This window comes from Anser brachyrhynchus, assembly GCF_964034855.1.
Source record: "Anser brachyrhynchus genome assembly, chromosome: Z".
In the NCBI taxonomy this organism is placed as follows: Eukaryota; Metazoa; Chordata; class Aves; order Anseriformes; family Anatidae; genus Anser; species Anser brachyrhynchus.
In genome coordinates this window covers 4,160,754-4,176,647 of record NC_137697.1, presented here as the reverse complement: position 1 = coordinate 4,176,647, position 15,894 = coordinate 4,160,754, and the positions used below count along the sequence as shown (strand labels likewise).

At 48.1% G+C, this 15,894-nt stretch overlaps 1 protein-coding gene across 1 annotated transcript; it reads left to right on the top strand.

Annotated features, from left to right (window-relative positions):
* Window positions 1-1,521: 1,521 nt before the first annotated feature.
* Window positions 1,522-15,635, top strand: LOC308185989 (aquaporin-3-like). The gene is made up of 6 exons (XM_080574775.1): window positions 1,522-1,857; window positions 10,960-11,086; window positions 11,257-11,394; window positions 12,285-12,403; window positions 13,127-13,344; window positions 14,026-15,635. The coding sequence occupies exons 1-6, from the start codon at window positions 1,750-1,752 to the stop codon at window positions 14,192-14,194; spliced, it is 879 nt and encodes a 292-aa protein (XP_080430901.1). The 5' UTR covers window positions 1,522-1,749; the 3' UTR covers window positions 14,195-15,635.
* The last annotated feature ends 259 nt before the right edge of the window (window positions 15,636-15,894 follow it).

Sequence of the window (15,894 nt, the reverse complement as noted above, 5' to 3'; positions counted from 1 at the left end):
CTGGTCTTATGGCTCGCACCCAGCATGGCCCTGTCCCCACCATGGGGGAAAGAATGGGATCCAGGACCCAGACTAAATAAATTATAAACATACACCACAGCACCTGCCCACCAGCGGCTCAACAAATGGCAAAAAAAACCCCACAGATCTTAGCTTAGAAGTGCACCATGGCTTCAATTCTGGCGGCAGTGGCTTCAGACTAAGTCAGGGTGAAAAGGACAAAGGGGAATATAAAGGAGATGGGAAGTGCAAGATGAGGAGAGGCAGAGGAGCAGCTATGGGTCCTCCATGGCTTGGATGATGCACAAGAGAGACATGGGGAGGGAGGGGGAAGGATGGAAAATGGGTGTCCTTGGGGCTGGTTTGCAAACCCCATGTTGCTGGGGTTTGGAGGACCCCACTGAAGCTTTTGTTACCAAACCAGGCCCAGGCCCAAAGTAATGAGGGATGTTTCCTGTCCCTTGTAATTGCATTTGGACCCAAATATTCCCCTCCACTCAATTCCTCACACGTTATTGCTTTCCTAACTATTTTCCTGACTTGGATCCTTGGTCTGGCTGCGGCTTCTGTAGGGAATAAAAGCCCATTCATCACCACATTGGAGAGCTGTGCTTTTCCAGCGGGAAAGTCGATGGTTAAAGAAGAGGAGAAGCTGGCAATCTGCGGTTTTGCAGAGGAGGTGAGGGAACAAATCCGGGAAAGGGGTCCCCTCAGTCCTGCGCATTCATCCTGCTGTGCTGCGTCAAGCCCCGCAGAGTCAAAGAGCCCGGGGAGTTTTTACTGCTGGCTTAACAGAAACCAGATGCCACAAGTGGCACACGTCCTGCCAGCAGCTCCAGATGCTACGGACTGGGACAGCTTTTCATTCAGGTGGTCTCATAAAATCGGCCTGGGGTGATGCAGGATGCCACTGAGAACAAGGAGGCAGCAACGGTCAATGAGTGAATCGGCTCAGTGAGTCGGTGGTCTCCTTGCTGAGGCCGTGCTGGGGATCTCTTGTGGCTTTTCTTCTTTTCTTTCATGGGGACCAGGATGAAAACGTGCTCGCAGAGCCTTGGGAGGGGGAAGCTGTAATGTCACCAATGTTTTGGACCCAGCTGCAGCCCTTCAGCCGGGGCGGGGAGCTGGGGGAGGCCTGGCCTTGCTCTGCGACACCAGCTGCTGCTGGGGGGGTTACCGGGGCAGGAGGTGCCTGGCCCCAGCCCACAGCACAGCTGTGGGCACCGACCCTCCTGCCCCACTGCTCTGCTGCAAAAACCTCCACGGCCTCTGAATCAGGGGCAGCAGAGCCTTTGCCATCCTGCGGTGGGCTTGGGAGGAAAAGCAAGCTGGAAGCAGGGTGCTGCGATCGCACAAACGGGCAAAGATGTTGTTTGTTCAGCCCAGCTTTTGGACTTCAGCTGAAGAGAAGCAGCTACAGCCCCACACACTAGGTGGTGAAAGCAGCAGGGTTTGGGGCAGGACATCTCTGCCACCCTTAATTCCTCCTCCTTCTGAAAGTCCCGAATCTTTTGCTCACCTGTGTGAGCAATAAAGAAAGTGAAGAAAACAGCTGAAAACAGTCTCACGCTAAAAAGGAGGAGAAAAAAGGGTTTTGAAGAGGGTGGAAGGGGTGTGGTCACTGGGAGGTGTGTCAGGCACCGCAAACTTATTTATAAGCAAAGGCAGCTCTGCTGGGGAAGAAACCTTGCTGAGGCTGTGTCAGCTGCTGTTCTTCCCTGACACCGCTGGAAAGGCACCTCTGCTGCGATGGGGAGGCAAAAGGATGTTCTCGCTACTATCGAGGAGCACCTGAGGATCAGAAACAAATTAGTGCGACAGGCTCTGGCTGAGTGCTTGGGGACCCTGATCCTGGTGGTGAGTCTGTGCTGGGGTGAGGGGGACATCGTCCTGGTGAGGGGGACGCTGTCCTGGCAAAGGGGCTGTGCTGCTGCTGGAATTTGTCCCATGGATGAGCCCAGCTCCAGTGCAGCATGCCCTGTGGGCTCTAGAGGAGAAGTCCTTACCCATGGAGCGGGGAAAAGCTCATGCAAGTTGCTGTAGGGTGAGCTTTAGGGTGGCTGGCAGAGGGTGGGCTCTGCCGTGCTCCGCAGGTGCTGGGGGCTGTGTTGTACCTGTGGAGCGCAGGGAGCAGAGAAGGCTCTGTGTAAGAGCAGGAGTTTTCCTGGAGATCATGCAAAACTTCCTTTCGCTCTCTGCCCTGGAATATTTTCTTGGCACTGAAACAGTACAATTATTATCACCCGGGCAGTGAAAGCTTTTTCCTTGCTTTTTTCTTTTTTCTCTGTACATCCTATGAAGAAGCCAGAACTTAATGTTGCAGTATTTTTCTCTGCTGCGGATCCCTCAAGCCTTATCAGTGGGACTGCATGCCACCACGGCAGCCCTTGCTGGCGGCTGATCCCGTGTGCGTGGCAGTGCTGAGCTGTCGCTCCATGTGTTTTTTTTAAGTGCTGAATGGCAACGTAACTCTTCTGCCTGTTGTAGTGCTTGGTTCCCAAAGGGATGAGATATGAGGAATAAAGTGGGGTGGGTGTCTTTGAGGTCAAAGGCAAAACTTCATCTGAAGTGGTGGGGATCCAGAGCAGTCCTCCAGGCTTCTGTGGAGTGACAGCGGGTTTACCTCTTGCTGTAACTGATAGCAGGGTTGTTTGGGGAAAGCACTGGTAGTTGGAGGGGCTGAAAGCAGGGGAAGATTTGACGAAGCTGCCTGTGCTCCTGGGGACAGCAGAGGGACTGACGCTGTCTTACGCTTTAATAGCATGTACTTCTCTGATAAGGAAGAGGGGACTACTGAATCTGGTGTGGGAGGCCATAAAATGTTAATACTCCTGAAAGAAAGCAGCTTTGCACAGTGCAATGGCTTTCTCTCCAGAAAGACCCAGCTTTGGTGACTTGCAAACCTACTGGTTCCTTAGGGAAGGGTTACTTGGATCAAGGTGCGTAGAAGCTGGTAGGAAAGTAGCCAGCAGAACGCTGCTGTTCACGAATCACTGATGTTGCTGCGCTTAGTCTCAGGATAGAAGCAAGGCAGTGTTTGTGAAGAGGAATAATGTCTCACGCTAGCCAAGTTAGTATTGGTGGAGAAACGAGGCAAGCCTTTAGCCATGTGGATGTGAGTTTTCAGAAGGGCTTGTGGCTAAAAAAAAGTTATCCTTTCTTCCAACTGCTACAACTTTTCCCTACTGCCTTGCTGCTGAGAGGCAGAGAGGAGTCAGGATGTGCTCAGAGCATGGAAGGGTTTGGTCCAAAGTCATAACCAGCTTCCAAAATGAGTGCCCCTCAGCCAGGGACAGCCCCAGGGAGCACCACGCTTGCTGTGTCTGTGTGTGTGCACAGATCTTGTAGGAGTGACCTGGGACCTCCTGCGGCTCCCATGCAGGGGACGAAGGGCTGTGGGAGCTCTGTGCCCGTATGGGAGAAAATGGGGCGGGTGGTGGGAGAAGTGGTAAAATCCCAGGCATGGCAAACACTTCCTGGTTGTCAGCAGGCAGAAACAGGGTATGCAAAGGGGGAAATTAATCCCTTGGAGCTGTCCTAGTCTATTCTTCTGTTAATGAAGTGCGACTTTGACATTTTGTTTCTTTTAATATGAAAAGTCACTTTTTTCTTGCTTCCCATCACCCGCATTCCCCTGTGTCTCTTTTATCAGCTGCCTGAAACATAAAGGGCCTTGAAGTCGTCTATTTTTCCCCCTTTTCAGAGGACCTGGGTTGTGGTTCAGGCTGCATAATCCCAGGACACAGATCTGGATTCTGCCTGGAGGGAAAATGGGCATTTGTATCCCGCAATAGTCCTTGCTGCCTGCCCTGCCAGCAGGCTGAGCTGGGTGTGAATGCATTTATCTGCATCTGAGCCCAGTAAGAAGCATCTGTTATGGGCTTCAGAGAATAAATACCTGAGGAAAGCTATGGGATACATGGAGAGATCCGTTCACAGGAGATGGTATTGACTGAACATGAAAATATTAGAACTGAGCAGTGTTGAGGATGGATTTAGGGCTTGGTACTATTCACACTGAAGTCGACTTCCTGAGCCCAGAGTGAGACTGCTTAAAGTTTGCAGCTTACTTGAGATAGCACTGTGTAATGTAAAACTTGTCCCACCGTAGATATTGGCACGGCTTCAGCTCCTTCTCTCCTCCCTCTCACTTGCATAACTGCAACTCTATAAAGCTCTTCTAGAGCAAAACCATTTCAGACCCTTGCAAAGTCTCTTTGCTGGTAAGAATCAACCTGGTGCTTGATTCTTATTTTTACAGGGGTTGTAAAGGTAGCAGAACATTATCTAGAAAAACATTGTTTTTTTTTTTTTTTAAGATAAAAATAATTCAGCTAAGCAGCCAAACCCTGAACAGTGCAAAGGAGAGGTGCTCTCAACTTGCAAGCAGCTTTCACAGCTCACAGCACCTTGCACAACAGAGTTGCATTCTGTGCCCGGTGTCCCTCCTGCTACAGGAACGGCAATGCTGATTCTGTTTCCTTTGATAATTAAGATGATCCTCCCCCTTCCCCCCCCCCCTTCAAAATATACTTTCTGAATGGTACGTTAGGTTTGAACTTTATAGCTGCATCGGAAGCACCCCTTGCTGGCAGTGGTTAAGCAATGCGAATGCTGAAGGCATTTTCCGAGTGACTTGCTGTTTGTGTTATTGCTGTAGCAACTCGCTAAAGCGAGATTTCCAGTGGCAGGTCTCTGTGCTTTCGTTAAAGGCTGGGTCTGTTTGCTTTGCTCTGCTGGCTGTGAATACCAAAGGTGGCTCTGTTAGGTTTTCACATTTGCAAGAGAAGTAGCTTGCTGCTGTAACTGATTTCCAAACTGGACTAACTATGATTCACTGCTGCTGAGGCATGAGGAAAGAACAGAACTGCTCCCAGTAGCTTTTCAGTCAGGCTGTCCTGGCTTTGTGGCCAGGTGGGAGCTTTTTGGGGTATGAGTGTGCTGCAGACCACAGAAACCAAAATAGCAAAGTGGTTGGGATGATCAAGGCAGGGGGGAACCTCATTTAACTGTAGGCAGTGCAAAGCTTAAAGTCTGCCACAGCCATCTGGGGTGGCACAGCAATTTCCAGTGTCGCTGTTTGATTTGTGCCAGTTTTCTTAAAGCCAGCTTGTTGCACTTGGAGTTTGATTTTTTATTTTTTTTTGAAAACATCCTTTCGTGGGACATGGCTTTCCCCCAGCAATGCCCAACCCTGTGAGCAAAACCCCACCAGAAACCCAGGTTGTTCTGAGAGCTGAAGCCTCCTGATCTGAGGGACATCAGGGATGCCACAATGTGTTCCTACTTCAGCATGTGTGTGGGGGAAACAAGCTAAAATAACAAGTTTCCTCACTAATGCCCAAATCCTCCACTGTTGGCTGCTTTTTGTTTTCCTTTTTGGTGTGTGCTGAGAGCGGTCTCTATCTCTGAGCAGCGTTATCATAGCACATGAGTGTGTATGGTGCAGCTCCCCTCAGACTCCCTCTTATCTCTCAAGTCCTGCCACCCCACCTGGCTCTGAGACAGCTGGTGATGAAAAGAGAGCTGTAACATTACAGACCATCCACCTCTGCCCTTCCCTGCTGGGCTGTTTCTGTCCAGGCTGGCTCCAGCTGTGTTGGACAAGAAGCCAGACTGTAGGATCTGATATTTCTCCCCCGCTTTGCAAACTCTAAATGATGACCCACCTGTTGGTTTGAGAGAGGTTTCGAGGAAGGGCATGAATGGTGCTCCTTGCACTGTCCCTGTGGCTGGTGGAGGTCCCTCTGGCTGTGTGGGCTGTGGCATTGAGGAAGGTCTGTGGATGCTGGAGATGGATCTGCCTTCAGATCCACCCCACTAGATGGGGAGGGCAGCAAGAGGCCACGTTTGGGCTTTGCAGTGTCTTAACCCAGCCTCACAGTGAGCTGCGGGGAAGGATTTGGGAGGTGGCTTTAAACTGGCTGTAGTGAGAGCCCTCCCTCCCTTCCCTGCTTGGGAGGATTTCAGGAAAGCCCTAGGTTTTGAATTCCGCTTTGATATGAATAAAGAGGTCTCTGATGCTTAAAATCTTCCATCAATAGCTCAGGTTCCCTTCCTTTAGAGTATCCCCTGGGCTTGACTGCCCTTCTGGCATCTTCCCCACCTAACCAGAGGGCAGTGAGGGCTGAGCAACCTTTCCCGTCCACCAAGGTGATTAGGGTAGACTTACAGTGGGATCCTTGCCTAATCCCTGGTTTGTTTGCTAGCCGGAGAGTTGCAGCTTGGGCAACACCACTCCTCCTGGGCTATGCCAACAAAACTTTCCCATCTTGATTTAGAGATCAGTCTGTCTGAAGTCCAAGTACAAATGCATCCAGGCACTGCACCTGGAGGCATGAAAGAGCACTGACAAAGGAGGGAGAGGGCAAGTGAGGGAGGGAACCTGGCCACTGCGCAGGGGGGCGCTGGGTGCTACCCTCCTGAGCTCACCCACAGAGCTGCTTTGCACAAGAGCTGTCTGTGAACCCAGGTGGCCTTGCTTCTTCATTACCTCTTTCAACTTTTTGTCCTCCAAGGTTCCTTCATACCAGCTCTGACTAACTCCAGGCCTTTTTTGTCCTTAGCCAGGGAGAAGACGGGGGTGTTTGTCACCCGAGGTGACAAAGCCTCACGTGCCCTGGACACAGGGAGGTTTGGTTTCCCTGAGTATGAAGCTACACCCAGCAACCTGCTACGACTCCTGTTATATTATTATTGTTTGATGCTGTGGTGGGCTCCTTTTCATTTTCTGCAGTGCAAGGAGTTGGATCAGCCTGTGAAGGAGAAGCCTCCCTGCTGGCAGTGAAACCATTAGATCTGCCTCAGCCAGTGAGATGAAATTAGGGAGCTGGCTTCCATTATCCTGGTTAATGGGTGCAGCGACCTCGCTTCCTAGGAGAGTAGCTTTAATGCATCGGAGTAATGGCTTGTTGCAATCATTTTATTAGCACTTAAAAATTGCTTTTGAACTTGCCTAGTGGCTCACAGGGATATAACAGCTGACTGCTGCACACCATGCCATGTGGGGGACTAACCTGGGTTTCTGTTGGTTGGGATGTTTTCTGGTAATGTAAAATCAATGTGGTGGCATCGGGTTATTAAAATCCTGAGAGTGAGGCATCATCTTCCCAGGGGTGTGCACTGCTATCTCCTGACCACAGTGGACTAATATTGACTAAGGACTTTTACATCCATTGCATGGACTTAAAGCACTTTTGTTAAAAAATGGATAAATGCTGACTTTCTTTTTATTTGACCTTCATTGCCTTTCAGTTCAAACTAACTGCTTGTTGTGGTTTAACCCGGCTGGCAGCTAAACACCACACAGCTGCTGCTGCACCCCCAGCCTGCTCGCTGGCAGGACAGAGCGAGAAGCCGAAAAGTCCTTGGCCTGGTGTAAACACTGCTCTGCAACAATTAAAACATCAGCATGTTATCAGCGCTCTTCTCATCCTAATCCAAAACATAGCACCCTACCAGCTACTAGGAGGAAAATTAACTCTGTCCTAACTGGAACCAGGGCACTGCTCCTGAACTCTTAAGTCTTCCTTTTCCAATACTTAAAAAAAAAAAGAAGTGAGGGTATCCTGTATTTTGTGGTTTGGAAGAGGGAATTGGAGGGAAAATTAACGTATAGAGGAAGTGGAAATTGTTGTGATTAAGTTTTGTCACTACCACAACAAAATAATAGGCACCTGGAAGGGCAAGGATTTGGAAAAGTGGATCATGACAATCTGCTACGGGGTTGTAAACTTTGTCTGATTTCTGTCCCTTTGAGCAGCATGGCAGACCACAGTGACAGTATGTGCTCCAGGTGCTGTGTCTGTCACTGATGCCTCTTTAGAGTCTTGAAAGAGTATATCAAAAGACAAGTGTCATTGTGGCAGTGGGGTTTGTCCTGCCCAGACTTAAACAGGAAAGTCAGAGTTGGCTGTCCTGAGTGCTGGCTACATCAGCAGAGGAAAGTGAGACCCTAGATTGAACCACTTGGTGTGGCTGCCCATCTTGGGAGGATGGGTTCCCTTCCAGATGTTGCAATTTCTCTCCGTTGAGTGTGGGGGAGGAATTCAAGATGACCAGATCAGACTCATCACATAACTCAGATGTATAAAGGTGCAAAAAATCCCACTCCATGTAAACATGTATTTTGCACAGACATGGTGATAGTTATTTTAACTTCTGTCTGTAAATGCATCAAGCTGCGTCCGTCCACACAACATAACTGTGTGGTATCGCTTGTGTCAAGGATACACCTGGCTAGGGAAGGTGTGCCAGTGGCTGCTGCTGAGCGCTGCTGGAGTGTACCAGATGCTATAATGTAAAACCACGAGCCACAAGAGCGGGGATGGGCATGATTTGAATGGATTCCTAAAGTTCAGGTGCCGCGGTTGGATGTCATGTGTAAGAATGTGTTTGTGCTTAGAGGACTTCATTGGTAGGGGATGGAACTGCACACAAGCATATCAAAGTTCTAACTTGTTCATAAATATCACCTTACTTTTTTTTATCATCTGCTTAGGGTTAGGTTTCCTGTTGTTGTGCTGAATTAAGCCAAAGAGTGCTCAGGGCTCATCTGATAAACAGTTGTAATGCTCCCGTGGAGTGGCCCGGAGGTGTTTTTGCACGGCCCATAGGCTCTTTCCTGCAGAAAAGTTGGAGAGCGATTGCAAGGTGTAGGATGGGGGGGGAGAGGAGGATGGGGAACAACCTCTTGAGAAATGGCAGAGCTGGAACTCCTCCAGGTTGAGAGAAGACCTTTGTGGGTAAATGAAGTGGTGGATGGCGGGGTGGGGAACTTTACTCTGTGGTTTCTGTGACTAAAAGATAAGTGGCTAATGAGCCAACCACCATCCACTTGCAGAACTGCCAGTTCTTTCAGCATGAATAACGCAAATACCTTCATCAATAGGAATAAACTGGGGCCAGCCCTGCCAAACTCAGATGCCCACTGCGGCTTTTTGTGGGCTCGTCCCTCCCTGGCCATACTGACGTGCTTGCTGTGTGGCCTTAGAGGTGAACACCATGGCCAAATACTCTGTCCAAACCTCTGACTGAAGTGTGGTGGGGCTCCTCTGGGGTAAGAGAAGGAACAGATGTCACCCTGGTTATTAGCCAGTATTTACTTGTTCAGTTGGAGCTACATTCCCCTCAGTAGCCTGGGCATGGCTGGGAGTGATAGCTGTTTGCTGCACAACAAACAAGACTCATCCCTTCTGCCTTCAGCTGGGCGTCTTCTCTGCCCTGGCTTTCCAGTTGGGAATCTTGGGGTTGGGACATTGGAGGGGCTGTTCTGATTGCACCTGGTAGAGAGCAGTGCTGGATGTCACCTCCTGTTAACTAACAAGTTCTGCAGGTTCCTTTGTTCCTTTGTTCTTTCTGCACGAAATCCTGTGCTGGGGACCTGGCTCCTTGTCAGGAGGCACCTGCGTGCAGTGTCCACCTCGTGAGGTCGCTTCCAGCCTAGCTGGCCACCCCTTTCCCAGCAGGCTGATGAGTGCAGTGTTTGCTTTTACTAACAGAAACTCATCTGTTATCAGGGGGATGAGTTAGCTGTGTTTTGGCTTTGCCTTTACTCTGAATTGTGTGTTGCTCAACATCATGTCCAGCGTTGGCAGGAGAGATGAAGAGATCCACCCCTGCCTCCCAGTGCCTATTTGGTGGCTTGTCCCCTAGGAGCAGATGCTGCCTGTGTGGCAATTGAGCAATTCTAAAATGATGGAGTTTATAGAAGCAGAAAGACTTGATGGGTGGGTAGATATGGGCACACATTCAGTAGAAGTAAGGAGAGCTTTGATGCCTAACCTGGAGGATCTCTGGCCTCTGGGAGCAGGCCAGGAGCGGGCTCTAATATCTGTCCTTGTTTAAGGATGCTCAGAGTACCTGGTGGTGAAGTAATCCCTGGTACACATTGAGAATCAGCTCAAGCAGAGTCAGTGGAAGATACAAGCAAACAGAAGGTCAGGATTAGGGCCTCTTAAAGTACATGGTAGGTAGTGGAAAGACTTGGCCAGGCAGAAGGCGTCCAGCTGGATGAGTGATGAACTGAACCACCTAGGTAAATTAGCCTGGGTTGTTAAGGATGTGCATAGGAAGCATGGCTTTTGGATGTGGTTGGGAACACAAGGATCACCCATTCAGAGCAAATATCTTTGAAAATGAGCACGTGCCCCCTCTAGCTATTAGGCAACACCCCTTATCACCCAACAGAAAACTTCTGTTGCCCAAAGTGCTTGATGCATGTTGGTACTTCAGAAACAGGCCAGCTGGTCCTTTCGTACGTAATTTGTACTGGTCCTTTTCTACATAATTTTGCCATAGGAGGGATGTGGTTGCCTTGGGGTGGTGTGGGCTGTGCTCCAAGGGCCCACAGCAGGGAGCGTGCCTTGGGTTTGGGACAATTGCAGGTAGCTCAGCTCAGGGAGGCAGCCCCAATCCCTCAGTCAGGGCTGCATGAAGGATTGTCTGTGAATGCCAGGCTGACCCTGCCCTTTTTCAGCCATGTTTTTATTTCAGGCAATCGCAAAATGGTGCCCTGCCAATCTATGTGCTACTGGGTCAGACTATTATTAGCAGTTTTTAACAGTAAGGTGCCCAGATCCCTTATATGAACAAGTTGTACTGTAAATACCTTGTTGCTGTCTCACTGACTCTTCTTGCCTACCTTTAGCTGCCTAAAATTTTTTTTTGTATAAAGACGTTCAGTCTCTTAGAGATGTGAGCTGTGGGCTGATCTTTATTCAGATTTTTTGGTCCTTGCTTCAGTTCCCCCAGCCAGGTGTTAGGCTTGCCTTGTGTCCTTTCTCCTTCCCTCTTATCCCTGGATATGATGACTGGGGGTTGAAGCTTTACAGCTCATCCATGACCCGAGGCCTTCAATGGTGCATGCAGGTGTGAGCAGAGCAGTCAAGGGTGTCAGTCAGCAGCTGGCCCTGATGTGAAACAGAGGGTAACTTTAATCTCTTCTTTTTTTTTTTCCAGCTGTTTGGCTGTGGCTCTGTTGCACAGATCGTGCTCAGCAGAGGGACTCATGGAGGCTTCCTGACTGTTAACCTGGCCTTCGGCTTCGCTGTGATGCTTGGCATTTTGATCTCAGGACAAGTGTCAGGTACGCTGTGGCTTTATGTAGGCTGGAACTCACTTGTGACAACTGGTGTGTAGTCCTCGATGGCTGCACTTTTCCTGTGTGGCACTGGTTTGGAGACTGGTGTGCCCTGGCTTATCTCTGGGACCCAAGTTCTGCTTGCAAAAGTGCACTAATCTCCAGTCTTTCTGCAGGTGGACACCTGAACCCCGCTGTCACTTTTGCCATGTGCTTCTTGGCCCGGGAGCCCTGGATCAAGCTACCAATTTATGCCCTGGCCCAGACTCTTGGAGCTTTCCTGGGAGCTGGCATAGTCTTTGGGCTGTACTATGGTAAGTGCAGATAGTCCATGTGTGCAAGTGCATGTGTCTATTATCCAGATTAAAACAGATCTTCCAGAAATGTTGATGAAACACTAGTAGTAATAGTCTTTACATCTGGGCATTGTTCCAGAGCCATTTTACTCTCCTTGTCAAAAAAAAAAAGATAAACTTCACCTGAATTTTTCTGCATTGTCTGGATGCTAGTATGAGACAATTGGACTTCCAGCAGCTTTGGCAGCCTTTATCAGGGTGATTGTACATCTTGGAAAACATCCCAGAAATCCAGTTCCTCATAAGTCTATTCCTCTTTCACGGTGCTCCTCAATACAACAGTGTTCAATGGATGAGAACTGAACACTCTTTGTGCTGATCAGGAAAAGGTTTAATGCTGCTAATTCCAAACAAAGCAGTACTGCTGTAATTCTGTAATGAAAACAAGTAAAAGCAATCAGCACTTACAATTGCTCAGCATTTAATGGGTGTTAGAGCTAAGCAGTGTTCCAGTAGTTGGTGGGCTGAAGTCAGATTCTCTGCAGAAGAGAACTAACCCCATCCTAACTAGCTGCCTAAAACAGGGATGAACATCTGCTTTTCTCTTAACTGACCATGGAGGGAACCTATACAACCTGCTTAGGGTAGTTATCCAGCTTCTATACAGCAGTAGATGGGGGGCAACTGCTCTACGAGACAGCCCCAAGTTGTGAAAATAATTGCATATTGGCTTAGAGGAAATGGCAAGATTAGCCCAAATCATATTTGCTGCAGATCAGATCCATAACAATATCTGTTATGACTTCTGTAGCACCACAGATGTTTAAGCACCTTGTGGGAGGAATTAGGATTCAGATCAGTGTTTCTTTTTTCGGGCTCTAACTCTGGTGCCTTCTCCCCACCTCCAGATGCCATCTGGGCTTTTGGCAACAACCAGCTGTACGTAACGGGACAGAATGCCACTGCTGGTATCTTTGCCACCTACCCATCTCAGCATCTGAATGTTGTGAACGGATTCTTTGACCAGGTAAGAGGGTGCTGGGAGGATGCCAGAATTTGAAGAGGGGTCTTTTGGGGTGGTTCTGGGCCTCTCATTTGATTAGAGAATGAATTGCAGTTTCAAGAGGAGAGATACTAGCTCCAAGATCCTTTCTGTATGGGTACCTCACTTGCCCATAGGAAGGTGAGAGTTGGAAAGACTTAAAGCAAGAAAGCTTGTCTTAAAGGCACTAACCAGTGTTAGACCCAACGCTTGCCAGGACACCAGTGAAAAGGACATCACTCGGTCTCAGCTCCTGATGGGTGTCTCTTCCTCACTCCCATTGCACTGCTGTGGCTGTTGCATGACCCAGAGGTCAAGTGGGTGTGGGGTGCTGGCTCGTGTTGGAGGGGTCTCTCTCCTCCCTGAAGATGCCGCCAACCACAAAGGCAGAGCAGCTGCTCAGCTGTGGCAGCCTGGAAGCAGGTTCAGGAAGATGTCTTCAGCTGCTTTTGGCTGCTTGGATGGCTATTCGTATCTCTTCTGTGGGTAGAGGAAAAGGTGTAGCTGTGATGGAGCTTGTCAGCTGCTAGGAGTGAGCTCCATTGTCCCTTTCCCAGTAGGGTGCTGCCTGATAATGCCATGGGATGACTTAGTGCAGTTCTTTAGAGAATGAACCCTAAAACCATGAAACTTCAGAGGAGTTAAGTAACTTGATTAAAAGATTGGCCTGGAATAAATTTTGTCTTTTTTTCTCCCCTCCCTCCCCAGTTCATTGGCACTGCCTCCCTGATTGTTTGCGTCTTGGCTATCGTGGATCCCTACAACAACCCTGTCCCCACCGGTCTGGAAGCTTTCACAGTTGGTTTTGTTGTCCTTGTTATTGGAACCTCCATGGGCTTCAACTCTGGCTATGCTGTCAACCCTGCCAGGGACTTTGGGCCTCGTCTCTTCACAGCCATTGCTGGCTGGGGCTCTGAAGTGTTCTGGTAAGTGCTTGCCGATGACTTCGGGCATCAAGGGGAAAAAAAAATTGAGTCCAATTAGGTGGTACTTCTGGCATAACAGAAAGTCTTAGCACCCATGAGGTATCTCTGGACTGTATAGACATTTTTAAAAAGACACTGTTTGCTCTGCTGCTTCTAAAGAAATCATATAAGTTGGGCAGTTTCCAGAAAATGACTTAACTTTGCTATCAGGGATGAAACCTCAGAGCATCTATGAGAAGTTCAAGTGCACCTTGAACATAATCTTTTTTTTCGTGGTAGGAAATGTAGGGCCTTTGTTATAACTGGATTTTGTTATAACTGGAGACAATTAAATCATGAACAATACAAGCTGTGTTTTCAAGGGATGCTTTCTTGCAAGTAGTGGGAAGGAAGTTAAGATGCCTAGTTCAAACACTGCAATGGTTTCTCTCCTTTCTTTGTGGGGAAACAGTTTTGGAAGTCCTGGAAGCAGCTGTTCTGAAATACTTTTCATCAGAACTTGCAGCAAGAGGCAACTCCTGTATTGGGTGTTGTGGTGGACCCACGGTTGCTGTTGTCTTATGCCTCCAGATATCCTCATTGACTTGCAACTAGATCTTGCACTGTTCCACATCCCAAAAAAAGTATCCTAATGCCTAGCCTGCAATTGTTAACCTTGTGCATTTCCTCTTTGTTTTCCAGGACTGGTAAGCAGTGGTGGTGGGTTCCAGTTGTTGCTCCTTTCCTCGGGGCTGTTGCAGGAGTGATGGTCTATCAGCTGATGATTGGGTGCCATGATGAGCCTTCTCCACCTGCCTCTGAGCAGGAGACAGTCAAATTGGCCAATGTGAAGCACAAGGAAAGGGTCTGAGGAAGCTGCCACCCAGGTCTGGCAGACATTCATTACTCAGGACTGCAGTTGGCCAAAAGGAGGAAGGAGTTGAGAAGAGCTTCAAGAACAACAGGAAGAGTTTTTTTTCCTGTCTTGAGATATTATAGCTTTTTTTTATATCCCTGATGCATTTACTTTAGACACTTTCCTGTGAGCCTGTTCCCCATGTGCAGTATCGTGTAATCTTTCCCTACTAAAAGGGGCTTGAGGACTGTAGGAGTCAGGAGAGAAGTGGGCATTGCTATCCAACACCTCTGGCACAGGCCTCATGTTCAGGAATTTGGGATCTCCTGGGCTGAATTGTTGGCCTGGCCTGTGAGTTTGGCAAACTGCTTCCCTTCAAACCTTCGTCCCCATCTGCTGCAGAGTGGGGACTGTGCAAAATATAACTTTTTTTTTAGCATGGAATAGAAAATACAACATCCTGGAAAAAAATTCTCTGTGATTCTATGATGGATCAAATCCATGCTTGGTGTTGCTCTAAAGTCAATGACTTGACACCAGGAATGGACTTGTCTAAAAGATTTTAATTGGCTAATCCTTTTACAACTCCCATGAACTCCCAGAAGATTATATCAATCCATTTGATCCATAATGTCAGAGCGGAAAGTGAGAATGCACTGGATTTTAATAAAATACTAAGACAAAATGTTTACAAGCCACTGCACCCTGGTGTTTAAATCACAATTTTTAATATTGCCAACTCATGGAAGATAAAATAAGAAATTCTTGTTTCACATAGGGGATAACCTGGAAAGAAAGCTTAGCTCCCTGTAGCAGCCTTTCCAATTAATCAGCTTTGTATATATACTGCAAGCAGCTAATAGCCAAGTTCCACTGAAAACATGGTGTTGTTAAAGTTGTGTGTGTGTTCATGTAAATTTCACAATAGTATTTTTTTTAAGAGATATATAAATGCACTCCTTAAAAAGCTGTTACCACATACCAGGGTTGGGGATGAGTTAAGTTACTTTAAAGATGTGTGGGAACTGCCTGTTCTCTGACAGCTTTGAGATACTGTTGGATTTTCCCAGGATAGCCTTAGATCATGGAATTATGCTGTTGGAGCATTTCGTTTTCTACCTTGCAGAATTGCTGGGGCATCCCTGGAGCTCACAGCACTCTTACCACATTATTTCTGATGACAGCCTGAGTTCAGGCACCTCCTACACTAGCAGTGCTGGTGTGCCAGAGGATCTCTGGTGCTCTCAATGCCATACAGAGTATTTGAAATGAGCAGTATCTGTTGTGAAAGAATTTGTTGGTCCCATGGCAATGCGTTAAAGAAACAGGCTTCAAAAGAGTTTCTTTAATGTGTGAACTCCTTGAAATATGTAACTCTGTATACGTTTCCAATCACTGAAATGATGTATTCTTCTTACCTTTTTAAAAAATAAAATATCAATACCCACACTGTAAAGTGTTAGCGCCGGTTATATTTCTGAGTTGTTGTCAGCAAACTTTGCTGTGGAAAGGAAGTCATCTATAGCAAAGGCTTCCTCAAAACCCTTTCCTCTCCTCAGCCTGCAGTAGCAAAATGGAATTAACCCCTCCAGGCAGTACATCTACTTGCTCCATTCGTGTTTTATTCCTTCCCCTTTCGGGCAGCGGGGAGGAGGTCTGTGCAAAGGCCAAAGTATCGGCTAGTGGGTGGGGGCATCCTGCTCTTGGGCATCTTA

What these genes read in the sequence shown, in the direction of transcription:
- LOC308185989 (XM_080574775.1), top strand. Translation starts at nt 1,750, where the DNA reads ATGGGGAGGCAAAAGGATGTTCTCGCTACTATCGAGGAGCACCTGAGG. An exon ending in AGTCTTTGGGCTGTACTATG is followed by an intron (nt 11,395 to 12,284) that starts GTAAGTGCAGAT and finishes CCCCACCTCCAG; the next exon opens with ATGCCATCTGGGCTTTTGGC. An exon ending in TGAACGGATTCTTTGACCAG is followed by an intron (nt 12,404 to 13,126) that starts GTAAGAGGGTGC and finishes CTCCCTCCCCAG; the next exon opens with TTCATTGGCACTGCCTCCCT.